The 14,729-nt window shown below is 37.3% G+C and overlaps 1 protein-coding gene across 16 annotated transcripts in view; it reads right to left on the bottom strand.

Moving 5' to 3' along the window:
- The window catches only part of CASK (calcium/calmodulin-dependent serine protein kinase (MAGUK family)), a 186,898-nt gene that overhangs the window by 63,534 nt on the left and 108,635 nt on the right, over positions 1-14,729 (bottom strand). For all 16 annotated transcript variants that reach the window (XM_014938109.1, XM_014938108.1, XM_014938104.1 and 13 more), the window contains one exon: positions 8,140-8,261. In XM_014938109.1, the coding sequence (XP_014793595.1) occupies positions 8,140-8,261 (122 nt within the window). The remainder of the gene's footprint in view (positions 1-8,139; positions 8,262-14,729) is intronic.

The following is a 14,729-nucleotide window of genomic DNA, read 5'->3' on the forward strand; positions in this document are numbered from 1 at the left end:
GGGGTGGGAGGGGCGCGGGGAGGGGTTACGGCGCGTGCGCGGTAGCCCTGAGGGGAACCCTGGGTCCCCTCCCGTCCCTCACCCTGGGCCCGGCCGTGAGAGGTGGTGGTTCCCTCAGGGAGGCCGCTTCAGGGCTCATGGTGGCCCTGCAGGCGTTTGCCCAGGCCGGGTTAGTGCCTGTTTTCCCCCCTTTCTCGTCGGTGCTGCTGGTAACGGTGCGCCGGGGACTGAATGTGTGAGGGAGGGCCTGGCTAGGCCTCGCCTCTCCCTCAGCTCCCTCACGGCCGTGGTGCAAACTAAAGGCTTCACCTTCTCCCCTTAAACGTTGTTCTTCCCCTCCACGGGGAGTTTCGTATTGCCGTTGAGAAATACTGAACAAATGCCTGAAATCTGCAAATTCTATCCCAGTGGGTGACCTAGAAGGAGAAAATGAAAATAGAGAGGCCTGCAGGCATTGCCTGTGCCTTCTGTCTCTCGAACCCCCTCTCAACTGCACATCCAACCTCATATCTTTAATCCTGACTTCTTTTTAATCGTTTTTCTTGTCCAAGGTCTTTTTTCCAAACACTCTTGCTCATACCTCCATTACATTTTTTTTCTAGAGTACAAGTCCTGTGAGGGTTGTTCAGCCTGGAGAAAAGGAGGCTGAGGGGAGACCTTCTCACTCTCTACATCTGCCTGAAAAGAGGTTGTAGCGAGGTGGGGATTGGTCGTTCCTCCCAAGTAACAAGTGATAGGGTGAGAAGACAGGGCCTCAAGTCTCTCCAGGGGAGGTTTAGATTGGATATTAGGAAAAATTTATTCACCAAAAGGGTTGTCAAGCTTTGGAGCAAACCACTCAGGGAAGTGTCACCATCCTTGGAGGTATTTAAAAGATGTGTAGATGCAGTGCTGAGGGACATGGTTTAGTGGTGGACTTGGCAATGTTAGATAATGGTTGGACTTGATGACCTTAAAGATCCTTTCCAACCTAAATGATTCTACAAGCATCAGGGAAAACTAATCCCTTAACAAAGGAAGGGCTCTAAAAAGAGTTGTGTCACATGGACAACACCTTGATACACCCCACAGAATAATCTGCCACTGTATTGCCCCCCAGTTTCCAATATGGATAAATGACATATAGCAGTAACTACAGACTCAGGTTAAGCCTAAAGAGGCCTCATTCCCACTTCTGTCAGCTGAATTAACTTCTCAGGGTTAGATCACCATCTTGAAGAAAAGGATGCTAATGATCACGAACCTCATCCCAGGGGGATATAGAACCCATAAAAAACTAGCTAAATCCACAGTGATTACAAAGCATTGGCAAAAACCACAGCTTCTCACCTGCTTTGTGACATTGAGCATATCTTGCACCAGGAGGTGCTAATGTTGGAGTTGCAACCATTTTTGTTTCTCCCTATCCATGTAAATTTTTTGTAATGATATACTGAGAATAAAAAAAACCAGTCAGCATGTACCAGCCAACTACTTGAACAACTGGAAGTAGGAGGCAGTGAGGCCTGACTGACTTCAAAGACAGAAGCATAGTTTGCTGGGCTGTTACTATATTGCCTTTGGGTATTTTAATGTAAACTCAGTGTAGACTGAAATATCATTCTGAAGAAAGCTCCCAGCATCAACGAAGTGGAAGTGTTAATCAAGGTTTATGGGCTGTATCCCAGGCGCTGTAGCATTTCTTTGTAGCATTTTTGTCATTGCTCAAAGTCCCAAGCTCCTGGAGAAATAATAAATCAGAGAATCTAAAGTTTTATAAGGAAAAAAAACCCAACAGGTAGCTCTTATGGTTAAAAAGGAACTGAAGCTAACTTGAACTACACTCAACATAAAACGAAGTGAAGAAAATGTAAATTCAGATATGAAAATGATCCTCTTTACCTCAAAACAGTATCAGTGAAGTTAATTGCCAGGAATACAATTCTAGTGTTCTTTGACAGACCAGAGCTCAGTAACATAAAAAACCTCTGTAATCAGAGTATTTTAGAGTAGGGTTTGGTGGTACACACAGACACACATGCTTGCACAGACACTCACAATGACACACCACTGAAACAGGGAAGATAGCATTAGGTCAAGGTGAATAGGCTAAATAGTACAGTTCCCACTTGTAGTACATACTTTATTAATCTGAATTTCACTTGGTGATTCACCACATTAGTACTGTTCTTATAAATACCCAGAAATGACAGAACGTTACTTAGAAAGAAAAGAGTTTAAGTGCAAAAAAGCAACAATCAGTGTCATGTAATCTGATACAGCATTTTGCATTGTTGGTGGATGCATAAATTTCTCAAAAATGAATCTTAATCAACATAAAAGTTACTGTTAGCTCATATTTGTATTAGTCCTGTGTTTAAGAGACCCAATCATATATCCGTGTTATGTAACATAGTAAAAAAGCATGGATGAAAAATGGTTTCTGCTCAGAAGACTAACTATAAGACAAATTCTCTAAATAAATTTGTAAGACAGAGAAACAGGAAGAACAAGAAAACAATGAGATGATGCTGATTAGCACAATGATCTACATATCCCAGGAACACAGAAAATGAAATGCAAAAATATGAAGGAAGTTGAAAATGGAAGGTATTTTAGAGAATGAGTATGAAACAATGCAGAAGAAATTCTAGAATAGCCTCTGCTTTTAGTGTCCTTTCAGATATGGCCTTCCAGAGAAGTTACCTGTCAGAGAAAAAGCATCCTGCACCAGTGATGATGATCCAGCCCACCTGCTGAAGGAATTCTTCAAACAGTTCTCCCTAAGGCGTGGTCAATGTTCTTCTACACTACTTGGGAAAGGAGTTTCCATTGCTGTGTGAGAGAGACAGTCCCTCCCACTCCCTGGGGCTGAGCATGCTGCCTCTGCTGGACTGGGATAAAAGCCAGATTTGGTTCCCCAAATAGCAAGGTGCTTTCCTGCCAACATAGTTTCTTTTTTTTTTAACAAATATTTTCCATTTTCTTTTGTCTTACAAGCGTATCAATTACAGGATAATTAAACACAGGAAAACAAGGTGTTTTAAAAATGAGAAAGGATTATTTCACGTAAGGATAACGTTCTGAGGGAGTTTAGCAAGACATCTAGCACACATACACTTTCTGATCTGTTTTTGCAAAAGAAACACATTCATGTTTCACTAAAACATGTTCCACTTGTTAGTTTTAACATAATCAGCATTCAAGAGGGTAAAGATCAACGTTGATCCAAAAACCTTGAACCACACTATGTGATTCACATAGAAAGCCATTCTTATTCAAATCAAAACATAAAAAAATTAGACGATTCATGAAAATACTTAAGCTTTTTATAAACAGCCGCTGGTTTTATTTTCTATATCATATGACAGATATTCCATTAATCCATTAATGATTTAAAAGAAAATAAAGGAAGAAGGAAATCAAAGCGTCCTGAAAATAGAAATCAGTATGTCTCTTGCTTTTTTTTTTTAAAAAGGATAGAATAGAATTGTTAAATTAATACACTTTGCTCAAAAAAGAGCAAATCAGGGATAAATGTATGAAGAGCTTAAAACATTTTCAAATAGAGAATTATAGTATCAGCTGTAGCTGGACACTGCTGAATAACGGATACTTTTACAAAAGATGTCCAAATTTACTGTGCCAACGCCCAACGTTGAGCGGGTAAACTGAACAAACCAAAACAAATCCAGTAGAAAGCTTTAGCCAACCATGTAAAAGGCTAAACTGAGGTCCCGAAAACATTCTTTCTAGCAAAAAATATGTTTCCTTAAAAGTCTGGAGTTCAGGACCAAATCTGTTTGGATGACCGAGCTCAAAAGAAATACTAAGGGAATTCTGAAGTGTGCATGAACGCATGTTCCTTTTAAACATTACCATTAGGAGTAAAGGACAACAGACATAAGAGCAAGTTTCTCTTAAAAAATCAGTGTGCCTTAAATATATGCCCTATGAACACAAATTAAAACCCTAAAGGGAGGAAGTGGCTACGCATATAGGTACGATACATATAGCTACTCCAAAATTTATTTAGTCTCATTCAGTTAAAACTGCACGCATGTAACGTGTTATGCCAGCAAAAGGTAAAATAAACTTTCTTCAAATTTCACAACGCTTCTATCGCAGATATACTTGCATAAATAACACCACTTACCTTGACGATTCCATCTATGAAAATAATGTAACAAACTTCTTAAATTAACAGCCAAAAGATACAAGCCTAGAGAACTATCTGACTCGGGACAGACAGACGCAGACAAAGCCAGTAGCATAGAGAGGCCCCACTCACACAAAAGCTGATATTGTTCTCCTGCTGAGTGAAAATCTCACTTGTAAATCGAACGACATCTGCATTCAGAATCACCCACAGAAAGTGTCCCTGGAGAGGTGACCAAACTACTTGACTCAACAGAAGAAAGATTTCTCTTGTCTCCTTCAATGCAGGCAGCTGCATAAAATAGCGGCTTCTGGTTTTACTTTTTAGCAAACCTTGCTTCCTTTGATGCACCGATAGAGATGAAACACAATGTAAAGGTCTTCCCTATTAGACACAGACCTGAAGCCCAGCATACTTTTCAAAACAAATAATCATTCAAGTAAAATCTTTTGTCATGATACAGAAAACAGGCAAATGCTAATGTCTCCAAAATTAGTTACATTTCACATTTAGTCACATTTATTTCCAACTTCTTTATCAGTACTGCTGACACAAGACAGCAATGCCTTCCAGGATCTTTTTCATAAAAGTCAATAAAAAAAATCTAAATAAAAGGATTTGATAAGGATTCTAGAAATCTGTCACTGGTAATAAAAAGCTGCTTCACTACTTAAATTTAGCCCTGTTTTTCCATAAAGTTATTTATAACCTTTACTTAACTTTATTACATTCTTTATAATCTAAATTGGATACCAGAATGAAACAATCCGTAAAGCTTTATATAGGCATAAACCCAGACAGTTCTAAGTCACACACAGGAATGTCCTACAGCATTCACCAAAATTTTGATCATCACATTTCTAACAGAAGTGAGGGGAAAAAAAAAATATATCTGTCCAACCCAAAGTTAGTCTTTTACTTTACAAGAAAGATCAATTATTAAACTTTTTTTTTTTTTTTAGGTAATACAGATTTCTAAATGGTTGTTTCCAGAAGGCCCTTTTCTTTCCTCTCCCAGTGAAAAAAAATAATCAAGTTTTCTTCCCCTTGTTTTGAACAGCTTTGGCACCCAAGTAAATTGGAAGATAGTCTTAAAATAGCTATCTAAACAGACATATATAACTGAATCAATTAAAAACAATCAATAGGATGATAGGAACCCTGATTTCCATGGACTTCAGAGGTGCCTGTCCTCATAACACCTAAGCTAATAAATTACTGTGAAAGACGACTTCTATTTTGTGATCTACACTACCTGAAGCAAACAACACGTGGGTAACTTGAAAACATAAAGATTGTTCTTTCTTTTTTTTTTTTTGCTTTCAGAAAGAGTTAGTCCAGAAGCAAAAGAAGGTATTTCAGCAGCAGGACTGAACTATCATCATGTGCCTAATCTAAAAATAAGAATAACTCTTGAGAAAGAGTTGGAACATGAGAACAAATTTAACTGTGGAAAAAGGCCAAGGAAGAGGCACAGTAGTTCTAATATAAAATGACAGCCACAACTTCACAACAGACTATAAAATTCCTACTTAGTGGAATATAACGCTCTACAGGTGACTTGTTCTCGTGGCCTTATTAACCTCAAATACTTGGAGAGGAATAAACAGTTTCCCTGACAGAATTTGATCCAAGAACAACTGATGATTTTTTCAGAGTTCTGAGAGAAACTGGAATAGCATCAATGCATAAACAGAAATCAATCTCCCACATTCAAGTTACTCAAATAATAAAGCTACCCTTCTAAATAATACTGTCTGTAACTTGCTTCGGTCTTTCAAATCTGTATTTAATGACATTGCAATGTCTTAGAATTTTATTTTGTATTATTCTAATCAAAGTTTCTTTGGGAAGATTCTATCACGCCCCCTCCACATAGCATAATAAAACAAAAATGCTTTTCGACAGCATTTTCCTCTTACAAATATATTATTATAGCGTGCATTTAAATGTATCCCTTTCTGTCTAAGGGAACAACCACAACTTTTATTTAAAAGAATGGCAAAATGATATGAATTCATTGCAGTTTTTTCTTGTTTGAAAGGCTTCAGCAGACCATTGCAGAAACAGGATATCATTAGTGAAGTACTATGAACCAGACTGGTAGCGTAAAGAACAGAAAAAAGCAAAAGCATTGCAGAAGTGTGAGTTAATGTCTGGTAGACCTGTCCTAAGGCAAAATAATTAAACTAAGGCCCTCTGGTTCACAAAAGCCTGAGAGTTATATGACAACATAATAATGGTTAATAAATATCTAAAAACTTCCTGCATGAGTGACACAAGTGTTTCGGTTCTTATTATTACACTCATTCTCTTCCTGTCCAGATTTTTATTTCTCATTCTCAGTATCTGTTCAACTTTCTATACTGCACCATGCAATACAAAAAGACAGATCAATTTAAGCATTTGGAACACAAGCTAGATTAAAATTTTAATGTAAATTGCAAGACACATTTCAGGGAAGTCATGAGATCTTAATCCCTTCTTCCTGCATGCTTCATGTAATTTCATCCAATGATGACTTAATGTAAAATGCATAAACAGTTATCAAGAACAAAGATTGTAGCATCTTGTGCTAGAGTAATGCCCTCATCACCTAACAGCTAACTATCTCAGGTTCCTTGAGTCATACAGCCAGTTACGTTTTGGAGAAGCTTTTCCAGAAGGCTTATGTTTCCATGCAGGCCAGTTCAGAACCCTGCAGCTGGGTCCCCTTCCAGAAGGAAGTATGTGTGGATTTGAGTCCTTTGAAGTCGAAGCATGCACAGAATCCAGGTGGCCCACTATTCGCCAGTCACTAAGCAAATTGTATGAAGTGTACAAATCATCTACAGGTGGCGAGGGATGGAGTGTAAGCCTGCAGTGATGCTGAAGGTCCCTGTTTTTACAGAGAGTTGAAGTTCCCAAACTACTAACTCAAAACTATACATGTGTTTTCCCAAATTCACATAATGCAATTGCTTGTTAGGCCTTCTTCATTAAAGAACTACTTGGAAATATAAACAGATTTCTGCATGCGACAAGATAACAAGAAACTTTGAAAACAGGAAGTCCTCAAGGCACAGAAAAATAAGTAGCATGCAAGCCTTTTTCTCTCAAACACCAGATTACTTGCTTTTCAAAATTACTTTTGCAAAATAGAGTGCTTTAGTTTTCTGGAAGAAAAAAATTATAAAATATCTATGAACAATCTGACACTACAGTTGATTTGTATGTGTAGCCAGACAGTGAGCTATGCTTAGAGATAGACGGCGAAGAAAGAGGAACCAGATCTTGATGATGCCTCCCAGGAAGCACTAAGCTGTACCTTCCAGCTTTGTAAATTTCACACACTTTCTTATGGAACACCCTCTGCTGGGTGGAGGGTGGAGTAATAGCTCTCATGGACTATGAGTCCATGGAGTATAGACTCCTATACTCCTATGGACTAATAGGAGTATTATTCCTATTAATAATGGAATATTATTATTCCATGGAGTAATAGCTCTCATGAACCACAGAATAATACAGGTGTAAATGACTGGGCCTACTACATACTGTGTTCAAGAATAGGACAGAAACAGGCATACCTAGGTGTTTCCCACAAAAAATGTCATATTTGTAAGAATATGCATAAAACTGGTCTAAGATTATTACATTACTTAAAAATAATAACAAAAGAATTAATCTGTACAGTTATAAAGTTACAATTCACATTTAAAATACAGAATAAAATCCAGGCCTTATCAAAAGAAAAAAGCCTATTCTGATAAATGATTTTAAAGCAAAGCTATTAATTCAAACCAAGTCACTCACCACTTACATATTCTAAAATATTCTGTAGGTATAGTCCTAAAATGTATTTCTGTATGAAGTGCTAGTTGACTGTCACATTCCACACTTATATAAATTCATTTTGGTATGAAACAGAAAAAGAGAATATATTTGGGATTAAACAAAATATTATCCAATGAACAAGAGATACAAAAACGCATTCAGATTGTTTATCACAGAAAACTTACATCTAGTAGTGTGTGAAGATGCTGATCCTGGAAAACACTGTGAAGAAAATCTAAATCTTTTTCACTGCAGTCTGTAAGTGCATGAATTTCTTCCAGGCTGTCCAGCACCTGTGAGACTGCTCCTATGGGGCAATAAACAGGAAAAAAAAAAAGAATAAAAATCAATAAAACAAAGACTCATGGTAAACTGAACTTTGGAAAAGGAAACTTTCACTTCATCTGGTATAACTGGAACAGGAACTTGGAAAAGCGGGAATTTTTACAGGAAAACTCACTGAATAAGCTTTACGTATATCAACAGTACCTGTATGTAGTGTAACTATACATAAGAAATGGTTAAACTGAAGAGACGTTAAAACTTGTTTTTATTAAGCTTAGCTTTGTTCTATTTTAGCCTGGTTTCCAATGATGTCTTACAGAGTTACCTGGACTGCCTGGACAACTGCCTGTCCTCACCATTCTCACCCCAACCTTCTCTTTTTTCACTTTCTGAACTGTTGGCTGATTTCAAATACATATTCCAAATCAGTAAAAATTTGAAAGAATCAACGCTCTCACAAATTCTTTTAAAATCAGCATCTGGATAGAGGAGGGCAGAGAGAGAAAGACCTGATTGTCGTGTCCTCTGGAGGAGAAAAAAGGCTGTAACATGAGCTCTGGTTTTTGCTCTGTTTGTTCTGCTTGCCTGGTTATCTCAGGCCCAGCTATAGCACTCGCTGCCTTTTGACCAGTGGATTGTTTTGGGTCACAGTAAGATGGGGATGATTTTTATATGGCACAAGGGTGAAAACAGAAGTGAGGGATAGGGGGACCAACAGGAGAAACAGGAGCTGTCACAGAAAGTGGAAGTCCATGAGGAGAATTGAACTCACAGCAGGGGAGGATACAGAATCACAACACAAATCCATAGTAAACCAGCCCATATTAGTTCCTTGTGGAAAAACTTGTTTTAGAGATCAGTTATCAGTGGTGACTGCCACTTGTGTGCATTATTAAAATGCTAACTTTGGCTGATCAAAACACCCACAGCCCGTGCCTTCAGTTTTTCCACAGTGGCATAAGCATCCAGAAAGATGGTAGCATATCCAGTGCTAGTCTGCAAAAATGCTGGTGTCTGACAATGAACCGCTGAATGCTTTTTCATACATAAATTCTTAATTCTGGATACAGAATTCTACACATTCTGTATTTCACTAATTTCTCCTTAATAGGCTTATTCTGTTTACTTATTAATTTTCCAGTGTCCTTTTGTCAAGATAGATAATACCTAAAAAATTGCTATATTTCTTGAAATTTCCTCCCCCACCATACGAACAATTCTTACCAGCATTCCTTAACGCAAGCCCATTTGTAATCTATTGCATTTTCAGAATGTGATAAAAAAAAAAATCCAACCTCCTCTTAACAGCACAAGGTAAGAAGTTAAATTCACTTATTTCTCTGAAAATCTTGAAAAACTGGAATAAAAATAACAACATTCACAAAACCCACTATAACAAGACTTGTGACCTCACGGCTTTGAAGAATGAGTGAGTTACAAGTCTAGAAACTCTTGTGCCACATTTAGTACAAATCTTAATGTAGGATTCTCCTAACAATTCCTCGTACATGAAGGTTAAGAACCACAGTAATTCCCTCACTCACAGCTCAGGAGAAATAAAACTTCTTACCCTTCTCCCATTAAATGTGTCTGACTACTTATTTCCTACTGATGTATTAACTTGTTATGTTCCTTTAAAAAAGTGGTGGTGGCCGGTCAGCAAATAAAACTAATGGTTTGCTTTATCATGGTTGCTGCACATGGGGTCAGGTGCACTGAAGAAGTGTAAAAACGGCTGTCTTTGATAATGAATCAGCGTGCTCTGCTGAAAGGAACCATCCTTATTCCTCTGCCTGCACCACAGCAAGAAACCTGAGAAAATACAGGGAGATTTTTCTCTTACCAGACAAAATCTGCTGGTCAGAGCATGGAGAGATGGCAGCTAAGCCTCAAAGGCAAGGATGACAAACATTACATAGGGGCACAAAAGGGACTGTCAAGTTTCTTTTAACATTTTCTGTATGTCAATTAAAGGTTGATGAACTTAGAGATCTTCAAGCCTGAAGGAAAGTGCTTGAGTGTCCAGGATGCAGTTGGCAGAAGGAAATTTGTTAGAATTCTCTTTTATTTATATTCTTGTCTTGCTCAGAGTTTAAATTAATTACTTGCTTTTCCAGCAAAATTTCGCTTTCTGGGTTCAAAGTCCTTTTTGTGTATTTGGATTGTTTACTTTAAGGAAAACTCAAGAGAAGATTCACTTCAGAGACTTGGATAAGAGTCTCTAACACTTTTCAACGTTGCTCATAACCACTAAAACTTGAGCCAAAAGCCAAACCACTATGTTCAAAGTTGTCTGCAGTGCTGTATTAGTGTGAAACGTTGAATGCTCTGGACAACCACATTATTAGACAGTATTATTTACTTTGGGAATTTTATTTTGTGGAATACCTTCAGGTCTTTCAAAATAGAAATAGAAGTTACTATTTTTTAATATTTGCATCTCAACAACCTCTTGATTAACTGGGAATTCCAAAACATTAAGATTCTTCATTAGGTCTTTTTTCTCCTGTCCATTTGTGGCATTGCATAGATGGCTGTATAAGAAATTTTCCAAGGATATTCCTAACAAATTTGATGAGGTCTTACAGTGACTTTGTTAATCCCTCAAAATCAAAGTTATACCTTATAGGTTTTTTTTTACCTACAATCTTGTGCTGTATCTACTGCCATGTCCTTCATGCATTTATAAATAACATGTACCTGCATGAGAAAATGGCATAGTAACAATACAATGACAGTATTTTATTGCAAAAAAAAGAATATAGAACAATTCTACAGGCACTTTTGAGAATACTTAAACTCTCTGTGTGATAGACATCTGGATAAAGTCTAAGAGTACCTTTCAGAAGAGTTTTAAATTAAAATGAAATATACTACATCAAATAAAATTAACCAGTCTTTACAGTACACCTGTCCCTAAAAAGAGTAATATTCTATCATATTTAAACTAAATTTCTAACCTGTGGGAAAAGTCTAAAATCTTGTACCTCTAGAAATAGTATTTAGTCTCTTTTAATCATTGCAATCGCACCCATTTTAGCCTCAGCACTGATGATAAATGAAGGATTTCAGTGATTCGTTATACAGTCATACAATCTACAAGCTCAGATTTCTCATGGCCTGTATGAGTTACAGAGAGAATCTATATGTACAAAAAATAGAATGATGCTAGGAAGCCAGGAAAAAAAAGGAAGTTGACTAACTTGACTGGCTTTGTTTGTTTGTTTTTTAAGACTCACGAAAGTAAACTTTGTTAAAAGATGCTGCTTACTGCCACAGCACCTTCAAGTATCCCCAACCAATTAGGTGAAATATATCTCACCCTACACCTTAAGTTACTATAAAAAACTGACTTTGGAGGTAGGTGGGAGTTGCTTACTTCCCCCCAGAAGAGGAGAGAAGAGAATAAAAGATAACAACAGAGAATAAAGGAAACCTTTAAAATACTATTCCAGGAATTGTCTATGTATTCTGCAATAGTAATATGTCTCCACCACAAAACATCCCAGAAGTTTGCTTTTCTGAGTCTCAGCAAACAAGGCAGATACAACTGACTTCCTCTCTTATGCAAGAGGCAGTACAGAGAATTACTAGATTTCCATGTAGCAGTGATCTGCAACAGCATGTGAGTGTTCAGGTAAGAGGACTTAGACCTTGCTGCGAAACACAAAGACTACGTGCTGACTACCAACACATTCTGAGAGAGGGTAAAAGAATTCTTTGTTTTATTTTTTAATACTGAAGGTTACAAATGCCCATTTAAATCTTGGTCAGTCATAAACACCCTTCTGAGCAATGAAAACTTGCTAGAGGAAGCCTCACCTTGTTTAAATATAAAACTATAAAGCCGTGACCTTTTTGCAAGTCTCCTGCAATTAGTATTCCAGGAAATGACTCTGCAGAGGACCTTATAACGACCATTATAATAATAGCATATTTTTATTAAAGAGACACTGACAAAATCTAAACCCCTTGGATTTGCAGAACTGTATAAAATAAGTTCCTGACACCAATCCCTCATTTTATTCCTCGTCATTCCTATTAACTACCTTAATTTGGAATGACTTTAAATCATTCTATGTGTTGTATAAGCAGGTAAGTAACTATGCCTTGAAGATTTTACAGTGGTTTTTAAATTACTAACCAAAGCTTAGCTGCTATTTGAAATTTATTTATGTATCACAATTCAGTCCTTATGCCAGTCAATCTAAAATCAACACAAGCCGATTTCTCTCAATTTCATCTCTTGACTGCCTTCTTGTGTGCAGCAGCTGGAAATGAAGTTAAAAAACCAAACCTGGCTCTCAAAGCACAGACATTTCAGAAGGTAGGATTTACATTTCACTTTGCTCATGAAGAAGTCTGAGGCTAGCACATACAGCAAGGACAGAAGAAAAACCGTAACAAATTTTTAGATTTTAGAGAGATCAAATGTTAGAATCACTAAATGAAGTCACTGGGTACAATCTCACAAGAAATCAAGCATGGCATGCATCTTCAAGTGCAGTTATTTTCAGAAAAAAAAATCTTATAAATATTGTGTGATTCTGACAGAGCACATCTAGTTAAGAGACAATTTTTACTAACTCTGTAATGTGAGATTCAAGTTTCATGGACTTTATTTTTATTTGTATGACAAGGAAAACAAAGTTCTTTTGTTTCTGCTTTAAACTTCTAGCTACACCGATACCTTTAAATGACCTATCTAGTGATAACTGTATAAATCAATGCCTCCAGTAATTTTGTTTTACTGGTATGTGATTACAATACCCTAAAAACCCACAAGGCATAAATGTTTAACAGAGTCAGTATTTAAGCATGATGTCAAAATGCTGTGGAAATGAAGGGGTGTCTGTCAACTGAGGTTTTCAAATTACAATCACATACACATTTAAAATGGTTCACTTTACCCAAACATGAAAGTCTAGGCTTAATATCAGCATAATTATAAAATACTATGTCCACGCTAAATACAAGGCCAGGTTTGCCTTAGTAGCAGTGGACGGGAGTTAAAAATGTATAAGAAAGAACACCTCTTTGCTGTTGGTCCTGTAAAGAAAATATTAAACATTTGCTGTTTCCATTAAAGGCAAGAAAAAAAAACTTTTACAGACATGGGACCTTTCCACTACTTGTGCTGATGTAACTTCTTAGATTAAGAGAAGGCCAACTGAGGATTAAACACTCTTCATCACTTTAAACTACACCTGCAAGAATCACAGGAGCTGAGCTGCCTCTAACCTTACACAGCAATTTGATGTTCTTTGCTCTTACTATATTCCAGAGCAACTATCTCTGTAAAGACAGATGACAGCCAAAGCGTGTGTGCATATATATGCCTATAATAGTTTAAAATAAGATGAGAGATACATATTTAACATATATACACAACACTGTAATTAAAACAAATGCCAAGTAAGGACTCTAACATCCTCAAATTTGAGCTACATAGCATTTAATTACTTCTTCCTTCTTGGACAGAAACCAAACAGCCAAGTTTAGACACTCTAAATTTACAAATAAGCTAAATTCACACAGATCTGTGAATGTTACTGGGAACCAATTAAGACAGTAATCATATATACACACACACACACTCCACTAAATAATATTTTTATACATATACGTAAGACTCAGGAAGAGTCTAGGGAGAGAACTAGAAAGATGGAAGTTTATGGAGACTACAGTGAAATTGCAGAAAGAAGGTAGCTGGAGTGACAGAAGGGTATTGGGATTTACAACTAAATTGAAGAGGGTAAGAACACCTATGGAATACAAGAAGGGAAAGAGGGGCATGTAAAAGTCAGAGAAGAAAACCAAAGCAGGGGAGAAAAACAGGGAGAAAGAGGAAAAGACCAAACAAAGGAAAACAAAAGGGGAAAAAAAAGGAGAAAACAAGATACAGTGTTCCCAAACAGAATAATAAATGCTGAGGGGAGTCCTATATATAGAAATATAAAAAAGGAGGGAATGAGAAGGAGAGAGGGAAGGGGGCAGGGGAGAAACCGATGCTTGATTTTGAAGGTAGTCTTTGTTTCGTTCTGCACACACAGGGGCACTGTGTGTATGCATGTCTCCAGCTTTCTCCTGTCTCCATACGTGGGACCTTTACACAAAGTTTGCCAATTCCTTTTCCCAGTTACCTCTCACTGTAAAACTAGCCACAAATATGAGAGAAGGCAGTCTAGTGTGGTGGTAAAGAAAAATGTAGTGAGAAATTACTGTTTTTCAGACCAGACCCGCACCTTACAAGCAGCACACTCGCATGTAACTAAACAAATAATTATTTTAACAAACGAATGTCCGTCGTTATTACTTCCTTAGATACTTTCTTCCTCATTGCAAAAATACATGGAAACCCTCTTCTGGCCAGTATGAGGGCAGCATATCCTCTCAGTCAGTAACTTTAGTGAAGAAAGTCTAAGTCTCTATGTACAAAAAAAGCCCCCAAAGCAGTGGCAGAGGCTCTGTATGAGGGTTCCCCCCCCCT

This window comes from Calidris pugnax, unplaced genomic scaffold, assembly GCF_001431845.1.
Source record: "Calidris pugnax isolate Ruff unplaced genomic scaffold, ASM143184v1 scaffold25, whole genome shotgun sequence".
NCBI lineage: Eukaryota > Metazoa > Chordata > Aves > Charadriiformes > Scolopacidae > Calidris > Calidris pugnax.